Source organism: Charadrius vociferus, unplaced genomic scaffold, assembly GCF_000708025.1.
Source record: "Charadrius vociferus isolate BGI_N301 unplaced genomic scaffold, ASM70802v2 scaffold561, whole genome shotgun sequence".
In the NCBI taxonomy this organism is placed as follows: Eukaryota; Metazoa; Chordata; class Aves; order Charadriiformes; family Charadriidae; genus Charadrius; species Charadrius vociferus.
Genome location: NW_009646848.1, coordinates 1,186,442 through 1,201,839, shown reverse-complemented (window position 1 = coordinate 1,201,839; position 15,398 = coordinate 1,186,442). Strand labels below are relative to the sequence as shown.

The following is a 15,398-nucleotide window of genomic DNA, read 5'->3' as shown; positions in this document are numbered from 1 at the left end:
TTTAGCAGTATCTCCATCTCTAACTAATAATCTGCTAAATCTTTTGGTTTGTGTGAGACTGTGATCATTCCTTCTTCATATGACATTTATATAACACTTCTCCCCAGCAGACACTGGCTGCCTCCTGATTGTTTTGCTAACCTTTGCGGTTTATAAAAGGTGTTAAATTTTATTCTATGAGAGACTGTGCCTCATTTTTTAACACTATTCTTAAGTTCCCTTTCATCCCCAGACATTTCTCCTGGTCCTTTGCACAGCTCTTCCCTGCATTTTTCTGGCTACTACATCAGAGTCAAGACACACTGTATAGCTAACATTCAGTCTTAACATTCACTCTTTTTCAAAGCTTAATCTTCAGGCAAAGAGCAAATACGGCTGCCTGTGCTGTTGTGATCTAATAAGCTCCCTTGCACAGACCAGAGAACTTCTGCCATTAATGTGGCTTCCCGTAGAAGCATTCAAGGTGGTCTGTGCTGAAAGATTTTCTCTGCTGGGTTATTCATACACAACAGAACTCTTCACAGGGATCATGAGTCTCCATAAAGAGTGTTTCTGAATCCTTCCACTGCACAGGCACTGGAGGGTACGCTGACAGCCCTACAGCTGCAATTTCGCAGTTTTCCGTGGACTGGTGCAAACACCCCACATAGTCGGGCTTCTCAGGGAGTGCTCATTGTTTGGACTGAATATTTCTGTCATTCAGCAAACTTTTTCTTACTAGTTTCAACTTCTGGATAAGCTGCTACAACCAGAGGTTTGCAGAAAACCAAGTAAAGCGAGCAGCGCTATTTCTGAGTGACTTCTGTTACAAACGTGACTCACAGCAGCACAGATCTGAATCTGGCAAAGGAATGGAGACATCACCTTGAACACCTGGAACATGTGGGCTCCAGGTGACACTGAATGACAGAGGATGACCACCATGCTGGGGAGGCAAGGATACCTCCCAACAGCATTGTGTAATATTTGTGCATATTCACAGTGGAAACAGAACTTATTTCCATATCTAGACCAGTACCCCACCTCATTTTGGGTTATATTCCTGACAGATTCATTGTCTAACCCATAGTACCACTGTTAGCAACTGTGTCAGCAAACTACTGCAGTGTTCTGTTAATATAATGTCGGCAATGTTTCTGCCTATGGGTTTACTTTTGTTCTTAAAATACCTGTAAAATTGGCTTTAGGCTTCAAAATATCAGAGTACCCCACATCAGAGTGCTGTGATTAGATGCTGCCCACAGGGAATATTACCCTGTCTTGAACATAGTTCATTTCCCCAACACTGCAGATTTCTGCTGGGTTAAAGAAAGCAGGGTATGAATGATTCCAAGATTTCTAACATAAGCACTACCCAATAAATACCCTTCCCCCACTTGGAAAGTCTCTGGCCAAATACTGTCCTTCTGTTCCAGCTCCTCCTTACACGCCTCTCCCGGTTTCCGGATGGGTCCTGGCCCCCAGCCCTTATCTCCTCCAGCCCCTGGGCTGTTTACAGAGAGCAGTTATAAAGAGGCTGACCCAGCAGAGAGTGGAGGGGAATTACAAGGTGCAGGAAAACAGCAGCACCGGACCAGGCTGGGTGTCTGCTTGGCTCACCACGACCTGCTCCACACTATGGGGAAGGACGGGCTGCCCAGCAAACCAAACATCTTCCTCCTTCTCCTCTTCTTCCTTCCTGGAAATACCTCTCCCACCACAGAACCGTAAGCTACACGTGTGGAAGGGGGAGGGTGGCCTTAGTGCTCCTTTTTTCCTTCCATTTTCTTCCTTTCTGTCATTCTTCAAACAACTGTGCCAGTTTCTTCCACTCCTGCCCTGCATTCCACTACTAGCCAAGCCCTGAGCTTCCTGCACAGCTCTGCCAGTCCTCACTTTCTCCCTGCAGCCCCCTGGTTGTCCAGCCCTGGGACCCCCCCCACAGCTCTGCCAATGCCCACACTCCTGCCCTGCAGCTGCCTGCTAGTCCAGCCCTGGATCCTCACAACACCTTTGCCTAAGTATATCCCTTCCTAGAAACTTTCAGGTGCCTGGGTTTTCATAGGCACGATGCCAGAATCTATGTACTTACCTTTCCCGTAGCATCCTTGTTTCGATCTCTGAGTTATTTCTCCCCCACTCTCCCGCTGCTTTCAAGCCGCTTTGCTCCCCTTTCTCCTGTTTCTTTCAAGCCCGTTTGTTTCCCTTGGCAGCATCAGATGTACTTGTTCCCAAAGAGGATCTGTGACCTAGATTCTCTTCCTCTGGCACAGAGCCCGGTGCTGGCACCCTTCCGCTGGGGCATCCACCCCGGGGCTCCGCAGACCAGCAGCATGGCTGCAGCGCCCGCTCTGCTGAGAGCCCCGAGGAGAGGAGCAGCCCGGGACGGCACCGGCAGACCGGAGGCTGGCATCCCCACCCCAGCCTCACCTAACAGAGAGGATTGCTCCACAGCCTCTAGTCTGGATGGGAGCAGCCTCCCTCTTCAGACCCCGGCTGCTGTCACACGCTGCGCCTCTTGCCACGCTGGCAGAAGCACAGTTCTCACCACCGCGGGTCTCCTAATTCCTGCTACAGAGATTTCATGCCCACCAGCACCGCAGCGGTGCAGAAGGTGCAGTGCTGCTGCTGCTGCTGCCTACTGTGCGGTCAGAGGTAAAGTGGTGACTGGCTCAGGCTGAAGGACCTTTGACTCGCACTGTGCCATCAACCTCCCATGCTTCTGCTCTGTTTGGGTGCTCCTGGGGCAGATCAGCCAGCCAAGTCTGCTCCGGGGTCAGGCTGAGCTCTCTGGTCTCCCTACAGTAATCTGAGGTGATTAAGTAATTAAGATTAAGTAATTTTAATTCATCCCTGCCCAAGATCAGGGTGAAAGGGAATGAATCCGTACTGCTCAGTCCTCTCCTGTGAGCAACATGCGACTCTTCATCCCTGTCTTGAGCACCATTTTGGGAGGGAAGAAAGAGGAAGGGCTGAGAGAGGTGGGAGAGAGAGGAGTATGGTTGGGATCTACAGAATGAAGATGGGAGCCCAGTAAACAGTTGGGGAGCAGGGAGGCAGTGGAGTCTGAACAGTGAACTGCTGGGAACGTATGAGGGTTGTGGTTCTGTTTTAAGTGCTACAGGGTAGATCAGGGGCTGTGTGTGACACAGAAGGAAAGCCACCCTTGAACTGAAGACAAAATGAAGCTTCCGACCAAGGCTTGCTTCCTGTGCCCAGCACAAGTAGGGAGATAGCTTCTTCGAGCACCAGCAGTTGCTGTTATTTCTGTTTCAGATGTGTCCAGCTGCACAGGAGACGCAATTAAGGTACAGACTATGTACTAGAAAAAGACTTATTCACCAAGTTAGTGCAGCACTGGAACAGGTGACCCAGAGAGATGGTGGAAACTCCATCTATGGAGTCCTTTGCAATAGTCCTCTTGCATGAGAGAAGCTGGGCTTGAGACGTCCAGAGATCCCTTACAACCAAAAGTTTTATGATTCTGTAAGATACTGGCAGCAAGATTTTTTTTTCTTGCTCTGGAAGAATTCAATAAGAGATATTGTTCAATAGGAGGTATTGTTCTCCTGTTCTGATATGTGGTTGTTCATGCCAGCTACTTTACAGTGCAGTGTACGTGCTTGGGAATATGCTGCACATAGTCAGAAATGTGAGGTCATCATGGCACATGAATTGGCAGGTGTGGATTTGGACTGATGGAGCTGATGAAATTCACCGGCTTCTTCGTTTGGGTGTTTGTTCCAGGAGGTAACTGAGAGCCAATACACAGATGTTAGTCTCTATCTTAAGCTAGAGTATTACCTTCTGTATGTAAATAAACTCATCATTTTTGCCTCAGCCACTTTCTCTAGGGTCTTCTATCCCTCCCTTGTTGCCTGCTTCTGCCTCTGTTTTCAAAACACTTTGTTGCATGCAGGGAGGCTGCTGAGGTCCCTTTTGGCAGCCCAGATGCTTTTCGTCCTGGAATGTCTATACATGGGACTTTGTGACCCAAACTGTTTAAAGCCCTCATAGTAATTTAACTCCTCTAGCTCTTTTCACCAACACATCCCAAAACAGCTAAAGGGAGGTCTATAAACAGCGTATTTCAATCCTTGTTTCAAAGGCAGGGAAGCCAGTCTAGGGGCAAGTTCTGCGCGTTGGCCAAAATTTCAGAACAACAGTGAACAGGAAGAGGAATGAGGCCAAATTCCCCACGAACTAGGTCACGCTGTCCCTTTGGTAGACTGGACGTTACAGTTCGATTGCCAGTGCCACTGACAGGGGCCAGGGGAAATGAGATTAGGGGAAGCAGGCACAGGGTGAAGCGGTGGTAAGAAGGCTGTGGAGGAAGGGGAACGCTGGAGCAAGCAGATAGTCACAAGCTGTAAGTCACTCCTTGGGTGGCTGGAGCTCCCTCCTTTTACTGCTTCTGCAGCAACATGCACTGACCAGAGCTGCCGCCTGGCTCCTCGCCATGCTTTATCCTTGTGGTGGGGAAATGGAGGCATTGCCTGGGTCCCACTGCCTCCACAGTAGCTTTAGGACTGCACAAAAGCTCAGAGTCCAGGCGATAATGTAGCTCTGGATGGGCCCAGCTATCTCCAGGGATGGCACCATCTGGCAAGGTGCACATTATCCTTCCCCAGAGGAGGGCCCATGGAAAAGTGGTATGAGCAGTCCTGACTGCAGGTTTCCTCCCATGCACGTGGTGATTAACATACCCTGCAGATTGAATTGCCACCAGAACCTCCTGCAACTGCATCTGGATAGCTTGAATGTGCGCAGGGAAAAGGGAATACCAGGTCCATAAAAATGGCCCAGCATCAGACCAGGGGACCTAGCTCTGTCTTCTGGCTGTGTTGGTGGCCAGTCATAGGTGCTGAAGAACAGAGTAGAGGAGCAAGGCAAGTGGTGTGGAAATGAATTTTCCATCTTCTGTAGCCTTATGGAGCTTCTATCAACTAGAGGTTCAAGGTCTTAAAGCGGCAGGGATTACACCTGTGCTGCTATGTTTTCTGGACATTTTTGGGCAGTGAACTTACCCAAGACATTTTTGATAATAGCTGATCATCTTGCCCTTATGAGCCTCATCCCAAATTTTATGTAGCTGGTGCCACAGGGCACACACCATATGCCTTGGAAAGTTACTGGGAGGTGGGGAGTAACAGCTTCTTTTAAGGGCCTGCACTTAGCTGGACAGGCAGGTAAGGCCTTAATTATCCAACTCAGTGGCACCTGCCGGCACCTTTTGTTCCTCACCCAGGGAAGGACAGTCGGCTGCTGTCTGTCATCTGAGGCAGCCTGGCTATATGTGCCCTTCTTGGGCTGCTTGAGGGCACAAAAGCTGGCCGTAAAAGAATGGTACATTTGGATTTTACAGCATGTAGTAGCACTAAGTTCCTCAGCTTAATTTTGTACGTTATTGAAAAAGTTTCTGCTTCCTTCTATTTTTAAGCCAGCTGCTTAATATTTTCACCTGGTATTGTTTACTACATTCACTGTCACAGGTGTTGAACAAACCGTACTTTCTTATATGCACATCATGACTTTACAGCTGTCTGTCCTGCCTTTTTCCAAGCTGAAGAGTCTTAATCTATGTAGTGCCTCCTCCTATGGAAATCACTCCAGATTTCAGATCATCTCTGCTGTGTTTCACTGAATCTTTTCTGCTAAATGCTTTTTTAAAATGCACGCCATATGGGAGATGTGGAAGTACCTTGCAATTTAACAATGGCAAAACGATGTGTTCTGGTTTGTCCTCTATTCCTTTCTGAAGAGTTCCTTATGGTCCATTTGTTACTTATGACTGAATGAGGATTTGCCAAGAGTGAACAGCGGTCATGTCTGAGTGGTAATAGCCCACTAAGTGATACAGGATTTATATGATAGCAGATATACCATTGGGATATTTTTTCCTTCCTCTATTGATTGCTTCTCCCTTATGAACTGTTCGTTTGCCATTTTTGCTACACAGTCTCACCATATGACAAAAGTTTTCCACCAAAAAAAATGTAAGACAGTATTAGGTATTTTCTTACCCTGGACAATTATCAGAAAATGGTACTTGAGAGATCATTTAGAAATATACTGAACAACAGGGGTCCCAACACAGACTCCAGAGATTTTCACTGGTTCTTACCATTTGTGTCCTATCTTTTAAACAATTAAACCAGGTCAGAAATAATAATTTGATTCATTAGTAAAAAATTAGTAAAATGATCCTTTTAACTGGGTGGCAGCTTAGTTTAAGGGTCTTTTGTGAGGGACCTTTGTCAAAAGCTCTTTGAAGATGCGAGTATGCTTGTGTTGCAGTAAACCACTACTCTGAAATCCTTTGTGTGCTCATCTTAGTAAGATCCCAAACTGCAAGCACTCACATTTTTGCTCAGCATGAGAAGGGTTTGGAAACCTGGATAGGCAAAGACAGGAGCAGCCAGACAAGTGGGTGTTTTTTTCAACACTAAAACTGCTGAATTTCCAACCTTTTTTAGCTAATGCCGTTGAGTCTCAATAGGAGATTGTGGGATATACAAAAATCAATTAACAGCCTGGAACCTTTCACACCGTCCTTACTCCCTTCTGTGAAGCAGAACAAAACATCCTTTGTAAAGGACTCTATTAGCATAGAAATTGTTCCTTCTACAGCAAGCATTTTCCTCCTTTTAGGCTAATTAGTTAGGCAATTTAATATGTATAGCACCAAAATAAAATGAATGCTCATGTGTATGTGGACCACAATTCACAGGGACAGTAATGGATTAGGCATGCTGATTTGTTAATTTCCTTTCACTTAATACTCTTTCCTTAAAACCGTTTCACATTTCTGATCCTTCTGATCCTTGCTTCTCTCTCTTCCTAAGGCAGTACATGGTGCTACTGCCCTTTCTGATACACACTGATTCTTCTGAGAAAGTCTGTGTGCAGCTGACCCACCTGAATGAGTCTGTGACACTGAGCACCACACTCGAGTATCAAGGGGAAAACAGGAGCTTGATTGATGACGTAGTGTCGGAGAAGGACGTGTTCACCTGCATCCCTTTCTCTGTGAGTATCTCATCCTTGTGGGGGCTCATCCCTTGTGTTTATTGATGTGGTGTAGTAGATCTAAAAAGTCCAGAAATGAGAAATAAGACACATTGCAATCAGAGACTTCTAAGCTAAGCCACACAAAAAATTAATTTGATGTAGAAAATTGACCGTAGTAGCCTTACGAGGAATGATTTTCCACCATTATCAATACTATGTCCCACATGATATTTCTGTGGATGCAGAACTCTTCTGGGATCCTTCATCCTAGAACTTTGACTGACTTTAAAGCAGAACATACCCCATGTTTGTTTGATCTGTGTAAGCCTCAGAGGAAAAATAGGGAAGTGGAATAAGAAGTACAGAAGTTGAGGAATGGTTAAAGACAGTGAGGTCCAGGAGGTCACTTGTCTCCTTCTGGAGTTTATTCATGATTGTTTCCTGGAGAAGGCTGGTTGGTGAGTAATGTAAGCAAGTGGTCCCAATCCCTAAATAATTAATCTGGGCCAATTTCCATTTTGGATAAATCATAGGATGGAACAAGATCAGATTCAATATTTCTCTAAGGAAAGTCTACTAACGAGGGAAGGGAAAAGACTTTCAGTATTGGAAGGAGAGGAAGCATGGAGAAAACTCAAGGAAATAGAGAAGATCTATCATTGCAACAATTCCTGAAAGAAAAATATTTTCTTGAGACAGAGGAGACAAGCCTTCCAAGTTCATATCAGAAAATAATGTTTTTTCTCTTCCTTCCAGCACTGAGTCTTTGGTGTCTTTTTAGGGAACTTTTGGACCTAGCTAATACTCCATCCTTTAAAGGCTTACTGCAATGGGGTGAATCAATAAAGCAGTTATCCTCTTCATTTTCCTTAGCTTCCAAAATCCAATAGCACATCAGTGGCATTTCTCACTGTGATGGTGAAGGGGGCGACCCTGCAGTTCAGGAGCCGCAAGTCGGTGCTGGTCAAGAATTCTGAGAGCTTGGTCTTCGTCCAGACAGACAAACCCATCTACAAGCCTGGACAGACAGGTACAAGGAATTTGGTTGGTGTTGACTCTGACAGCAGAAAATCCTATACGTTTCATTCCCCAAAGGTCCCATAATTTTATTTAAGTTTCCAAACTTCTTCATGGGAGGAGTTAAAGTGCTCAGTAAATCTTATTTCTGTCAGCTGAGATCTAGGGCATGTGGTACCTTCGTCATTCCTATTCTCCATCCTCCAGGCACAGCATCGCAGCCAGATGTAGGCACAGGCTCAGATTCATTCTACTCAACTAGAGGCATGAATCTGGGATGACTTCAAAGCATAGTCTCCCTTGGCTGCACCTGAATCAACAAAGCAGGACAGGCACTCCCAAGGGACAATTCAGTTCAGCCAAGACCTGATAATGCTTCTAAATTTGTCTGCCTCTCACCATCTTCAAGAGAAAGAGCCTGAAGTAATTGCTTCCATAACTTAGAGATCTCAATTCACAGCCTGTTGATCCGCGGAATGAATCTGAGTTTAAATTATTGAAACACTGAAATTTCCTGGTAATGGCTACAAATTTAACAGTGGAATTTCCTTCTTTTCCGTTACACCCTTCAGTTCTGTTTCGGATCGTCTCTCTGGACAAAGACTTCTACCCGCTGAATGAGAAGGTAGAGCCATAATTCTTTGTTATTAACCAGGAGGCTTAATTCCCAATTAACAGTATCACTGTCATCATTCAGAACCACTGAAGACAGCCTTTAAAGCATATGATCCTTTCTTACTCACACCATCCTTGACACATTGCATATCCTGTCCTGGGACACACGTCACCTGTCTCTATTCACTGCGAAACCTATCCCCTTTTTCAAAGAAATATAGGTATTTAAAACCAGATTAGCAAAGGAATGTATGTGACTAAGCACGTAGGCAGGAATCTCATTACTGAAAAAATGGGTGGGACAAGTTTCCATTGAAAGTGGCAGATGTGCAGATGTTTCTGAGAACAGGTGCAACTACAAGCTTAGAGGCAGAGAGCGCAACATGGCAAGGACTTGTTTTTGAGGAACTGGTCATTGATGTCAGTCCACCTTTTAGCTTATTTGGCAATCAGTTCCTCATGCAGACAAGTTCTTTGAAAACTCTTCATCCTATTTTCATACTGTGGTAAGACAGAAAGTTTTGTCTCTAAAATATTAACAGAATAGATTCCCTTAACCATCACTAACTAAGGAAATAAAGCAAGCACAGAAAAGGGAGAATCCAAAGGACTCCTTAGAAGGTTGTTTTTGTACCCTTCAGTCCAAATCTGGAAATTACTTCCATCCATATATGGCCCATATTTTTAACTCTGATTTTCCTTTGTTCTTTCCCCACAGTTTCCATTTGTCTACGTCCAGGTGAGTGGATAACTACATGTATATTATTTCAGCAGAATGTGCAGGCACAGAGACAGTAGTCTGCAGCAGTGGTGTTCTCAGGCTGAGGTGCAAGAGAAAAAACATGGGCGCATGACCTTTTTCCTTTGTGTAAAGGAAGGCTGAGTAGTTGGGCACCAAAATAAGTTCCGACAATGGTTCTTGGATTGGGAAATGTGACATAGGACCAAAATAGTTAATCAGTGCAAGCCATGCTGTGAACAGAATTACACTTGCCTAGAGGTCATATGAGAATGGCTTATTACTCTTCCCAAGCAGAACTAAGATTTTCTGTCTGCCAAGTGTGGCTGAAACCGCAGAACTGTGTTAAACAAACTAGGGAAACTAAGGAAACAAAATTATGTAAGTAGACATTCCCTATCTTCGCTGGCATGCCCTTTTTGTCTGTTTTTTTGAAACAGTTGAACTTCAGTGATAGAGAAAATAGGAAGGATGTTTCTGTCAATGATTTGAGTACCCACTTTTTCAGCTGAGAAACCAGAATTTAGAATTATTATCTGGGACATCTTCTAGTGAAAAACTGATAGGAAGGATCCGGCAGTGGACTCTGAAGCCATGATAGCAGCACAAACAATGCCGAAATTAGTGTGCACAGATCTTAAGTTGGTTTGCATGATTATGGATCCTCTGCAGTCAGTCCTGGCATTGCTCCTTGCTGCTTGGGGCTGCAGTATTCATTCTGCCCTGTTTCTCTCTAGAGCTGGGAGTGTTGCCACAACAGGCAAGGCAGAAGCTGAGCCAGAAATGGACTATGCTCCTATTTTCTACCCTCCTGTCAGAGTGCTGTCACTCTCTCTTCCCCTCAGCTAATTTCCAGAACAGAGCTGCAGAGCTGGTGGGCCACTGACAGTCTGTGAATATTTGAAGAAAGAAGAGTAAGAGAGTGTGTGGTGTGGGATAACAGGTGGAGGAGAGCATCTCAGAACTACCTTCTGCTGAGGCTCTCCCATGCGGTTGTAGAACAGGTCCCTTCCCTTTCAATAAGATGATACTTGACTGAGGAATTTCAGGAATTTCATGAAGGGAACAAGAAGAAATAAATCCTACCCACTGCCTCCAGAAATCCCATATGCCTTTGCCTAACAAGCTGATAATTTCATAACCTTTTTTGTGTCAGTACCTTGAAAGGCTTCAATTTTAAATCACTAGGAAGACCACCCTCTCTTTTCAGCTCCAGCCTGTGAGACATGGCATTTGTCCGTGCTGTTTAAGCCAGCTTACGTAGGCCTTGTCCACCATCCCCACCATCCCATCTCCCTTCCTCAATGCTCATTCTTAGTCCAGCACTGCCCTTTGTTAGGCTTTCACAGATGCCTACAAGGCAGTCTGGTAGGCTGGGAAACTCATTTGGCAGCAAATTCACCCTTTTTCGCTAGGGTATTTTTTTTGGCCAGATCAGATCAGCCAGTGGAGTTTACCACATGCTTGAATGAAATTTGGACTGGCCCAAAGGAAAGGGTGACAGGAGTGAAGAAAGGTGACAGCTTAAAGTCAGCAGTGCTAAGGAAATAAATGTTCATCAGTCTACACCCTTAATGTCACTAATTGATGGTAGTCAGCCACAAAGGCAGAAGTTAGTATAAGCCTATTATTTCTGAACTGTTATCCTAAGCTATTTTTTCATTAAAAAAAACCAAAACCAAACAAACAAAAAAAAACCCCACCTTTCTGAGGAAAACCAAACAAACTGACTTTCAGGTCTTACCTACAGAAATGTCAACAAGTTCACAAGCCCAGCTGTAAACATTTTCTTGAATTCCTCCTCCAAGGAAGCCCCGTGGTGTCCCTCACAATAAGTGGTGAGCTTTTCAGCAGGGTTGAAGTGTGATGATGAAGAGAAATTGGTCAGACCTGTGGGATGTGTTTTACTGACTGTGCCTTACTCTCGGGGTGCTGCGTGCTTGCCCTCTGGCCAGTGACCACCAACTGGGGGATGTCATTCGCATCCCCTTTTCCCTAAGCCCTGAGATAAAATCTCAGTGAAGTAAATGCATACAGTCACATACCTTGAGTCACATACCTATCTAGAGTAAATAGACTTTTGGTGACAGCCAAGGTACAATGCAAAGAGCAGGCAGAAAATTAAAGAATGTAAACATTAACCATCCTGCTGAGGAGCCTGAAAAGGGTGCATCGAACTATGCAGCACTGCTGCATTGGTTCAGTCACTTTTACAAGAAATTTGGGGCTGAGCTGATGAGTTTGGAGCACAGCTTACTGACAGTCAAGTCAGTTCATAATGAGCAAATACTCAGCTGCAGTAGTGATGAGATTTCAGCTCCAGCATTAGGAGTGAGGAGAGACAAGACGGGAGAGGTCTCACCTGGATGTACGTATGTGGGCTATACTTTCCTCTGTTCCTGTCCCAACTCCCCCACCCCACCACAAGCTTTGGACTCTTGCACATGTACATTTCTCTGTCCCATAGATAGATTGGGTGTCTTACTCCTCAGCAGATTATGCACTGGTACTCAGGCAGTCTCTATTCCAGGCATGGAAAAAAAAGTTTTAGCAGGCTGTATAGCAAGTGAAGGAGACTGAAATTTCCCTCCGTTCTCTCCTGTTCCACTTACTCCTGCTATCCATCTCTTTGTCTTGTTACCTTGCCAGTCTGTCTTTCCCAGCTGTCTGGCCCCATCCTTCATAAGCATGCATGTAGAGCTGAGGGGGAGACAGCGCAGGACCTCCAGGGTTAAAATGCTTTCTTGCATGCTAGTTATGCAGAATTGACAGGTAAGAGCTCACAGATCCTCACAGATTATTGAATAAATACATCTAGGCATTTCCCAGACAGGATGTATATATACTGGGCACACCACTACTCTGTCCCCGGGAGCCTCCTGTACTGTCTTGTGACTTTGAGTTATCCTCACCTGCAGGATCCCCAGAGGAACCGTGTGTACCAATGGCAAGGGGTGGAACTAGAGACCGGCCTTACACAGCTCTCCTTCCCCCTCACCTCAGACCCCATCCAAGGCTCCTATAAAATAGTTGTGCAGAAGAGCTTCTCATATCATGTGGAACACTCCTTCAGTGTGGAGGAATATGGTAAGGAGAGGAGGTATGGGCTGCAAGTGGGGCTGACAGCAATGCTTTTTACTGTGACTTCTCGATTTGGGATTTCCTGGGAATGGCATGGAGAAGGGAGGGACTGAATACAAAGGCAATAGGGTTCAGAGAGGCTGACCCAGAAAGTGCTGAGTATCAGAGGTTGTGGCTCACTTTACGGCATCTCTGCAACCTGCCTGCGCTTGTATTTGCTCATAATCCTCTGGGTATTACAGGGTCTGACTGCCTTCCTGGGCATGGTTTGTGTCACCAGTTTCAGCTGACTTTGTTTTAGTTGCTTTTCAGTCCAGCAGCTTGTTGCAAGTAGCACTAGATACAGAGTAAGAGATGGCAATATTTTAGTGATCCTGTTTTGCCTCTCTCATCATCTGCATCAGTTCCATTTGTCCACTTGTAGTCCTCTCTGGTTTTCCGCTTCTTTCTTGCTACTGCAAAAAAACTTAGAAAACATGTTTGGTAGAAAACCTGAGTTTGAAGAAGAACACTGCACAAATGTTACAAGCAGATGCAAACAGTCTGGCAGTAGAGAATGACTAAGGAGAAATGCACTGTCCCAGGGAGCACTCTAACCCCCAGTTCTGTAGTAAAACTTCTCAGGTGTTTGTAGACACATAGATTCTGGCTAGGCTGTGTGTGTTGGAGGAGGGTGCTTGGCCTGTGCTCCGCACTCCTGGGCTAGATTCCCTAGAACTGTCTGGACATGCAAGACAGTTTCACATGCTACTTACTAGTGAGCCTAACAGCAGCTTGGTATCTCCAGAGCAGTAACAGACAGATAGAATCAGTGGTTCGAGCTGTTTCAATGACACAGGTGGTGAATGTGCTAGTCCAAGTCTTAGTTGCAAATTATGTATTGCAAAACACAGAACACAACACACAGGGCCAGTGTGTCTTTCTGAATGGGCATATGTAAGGGTTCTACACAGCTGTCTGGAGCCAATGTGATCACATGAGCATGTGCTGCAAATGAGGGAAGGTAAGGGACACAACCCTCCTTAAATTCCCTTTAAACCCAAAACGGTGGTGAAGGATGAGCAAAGCTAGGGAAGGGCTGGCAGAGCTGTACTGCAGACCACAGAGAATTGATGGTTCATATTAAGATGATCCTCGCTCTGTCTTTGGGTTGCTATACAGTACACTGCTCTCCTTCACTCTTCTCAGACTTTCTTTCTCCCATCTAGTGCTGCCCAAGTACGAGGTGCTGGTGAAGCTGCCCAAGATGATAACTATTAAGGACATGGAACTCCCAGTGTCCGTCTGCGGTCTGTGAGTCACAGAGCTGGAGTAAATCTCTCTCGCTTATTCTTCACTCCTCCTTTCTGCTAAGGGCTGAAAGAAGACTTGGGGAAGGCTTCTCATACTCTTCCCAGACATCTAGTGCAGGCTTGTTCCACCCTATCAAACCTGAGCCTGCTACTTGGTCTGAAAAGTCAAAGTGAAGGGTCTTCTTTATGTTCCTAAAAAGATTATGCCAAACCAATCTGCAGCTCTCTCCTCCCTGTTTACTGCATGTTATCTCTTTCTGTCTTTACATTTCTTCAGTTATAGCTTCTCTGTCAATCTTGAACTGTCAAATACTGAGAGATGTCAGATCAGACATCACTTAAACAGGTGGTGTGAACCCAGTGTTGTCATTTTTAACTCATAAATTGCTCCTCCTGAACCCCTGGTTGCCTTTCTACTCCTTCATTGAAACCTCAGGAATTTGAGATACAAGGCTACGTCTGGCTGAAATAATTTTCTACAGACAATCTTTTACTGCATGCCTGAAGAGACCTCCCACCTAGAACAGATTCTAATGGATGATGGAAGAATCTCACTATGGAAATGATGGAAACGTAATCACTAGAATCATTAAAATATCAGATTAGTTAGCCTTTAAGAAGAAATATTAGGAAGTCATCCACAGAGGTCTTTAAGGAGATGTGTCTGATTGTGATTCTCTGACTGTCTCATCATCTATTGTTTAACACTTCATGATTATAGGTACACCTATGGGAAACCTGTTCCTGGTTTGGTGAATGTCCAAGTGTGCCGGAAATTTTCCCATTCTGCTTCAAATTGTTACGGAAAAGAAGCAGAAGCTGTGTGTGAAGAATTCACTAGGCAGGTAAGTCCAAAGATTAAAATGTAGGGGTCTTTCTTATCGGTAGCGGGCAACATTGTCTGAAGGAGGCCAACTCTGTGACTGTTGGGAGACAGTAGGACACCAGAGATGGCACTCTGTCTGGGGAAAAGCAGATGTTCTCAGAGGAAGGCATTTTTAAGAGGTGGGTCATTAAACTGGAAACAGAACTGATGAAGAAAACCCCACATCTGAAATCCTGACCCCATTGAAACTAGTGACAAATCTCCAGTTAGCAGCTGTGAGGTCCCTGCTATTGATCCCCAAACTGAGAAAAGAATCTGTGAAAGAATTTTGTGAAGGAAGAAAAACAGAAGTTAGGAGGGAGTTAACAAGGAAACAAGTGCGTGCCTTGGAGAACTGAGTGTTAAGTACTACACAGAACACAGAAAATGTGTGGATGAAACACTAGGAAACAGGCTGTAAACAAGTTCTGGACTTGAAGACAGCCCTAGAACATAAGGCTGGGATTTCGTGACAGAAGTTAAGCATGTTGGGTTTGGGGTATCTATTCCTGTCCCACAAAGCACCAGATTTGTTTTCAGAATTCCAATTTTCTCTCCAATTCCCTGCTCAGGCAGACGCTCGCGGGTGTGTTTCTGGTGTAGTAAGGACCAAGATATTTCAGCTCCAGCGCAGGGGATATGAGATGAGCATTGAGGTACATGGCAAAATCACAGAAGATGGCACAGGTATGTATCACATAGAGATGGCAAAGTGATGGTAAGCCATGACAGGAGGACCTGGCAAAGATGAGGAAAGCCGAGATACATGCCTAGAAATGCTTCCATTCATTAATAATTC

The 15,398-nt window shown here is 45.1% G+C and overlaps 1 protein-coding gene across 1 annotated transcript in view; it reads left to right on the top strand.

The window, feature by feature from the left end:
- The first annotated feature begins 1,502 nt into the window (after window positions 1–1,502).
- The window catches only part of LOC104294532 (alpha-2-macroglobulin-like), a 187,457-nt gene continuing 173,561 nt past the window's right edge, over window positions 1,503–15,398 (top strand). Inside the window, exons 1-9 of the mRNA XM_009894144.1 lie at window positions 1,503–1,706; window positions 6,825–7,008; window positions 7,864–8,020; window positions 8,580–8,632; window positions 9,341–9,361; window positions 12,280–12,448; window positions 13,651–13,735; window positions 14,456–14,579; window positions 15,172–15,286. Coding sequence (XP_009892446.1) covers window positions 1,618–1,706; window positions 6,825–7,008; window positions 7,864–8,020; window positions 8,580–8,632; window positions 9,341–9,361; window positions 12,280–12,448; window positions 13,651–13,735; window positions 14,456–14,579; window positions 15,172–15,286 — 997 coding nt within the window. The 5' untranslated portion in view covers window positions 1,503–1,617. The remainder of the gene's footprint in view (window positions 1,707–6,824; window positions 7,009–7,863; window positions 8,021–8,579; window positions 8,633–9,340; window positions 9,362–12,279; window positions 12,449–13,650; window positions 13,736–14,455; window positions 14,580–15,171; window positions 15,287–15,398) is intronic.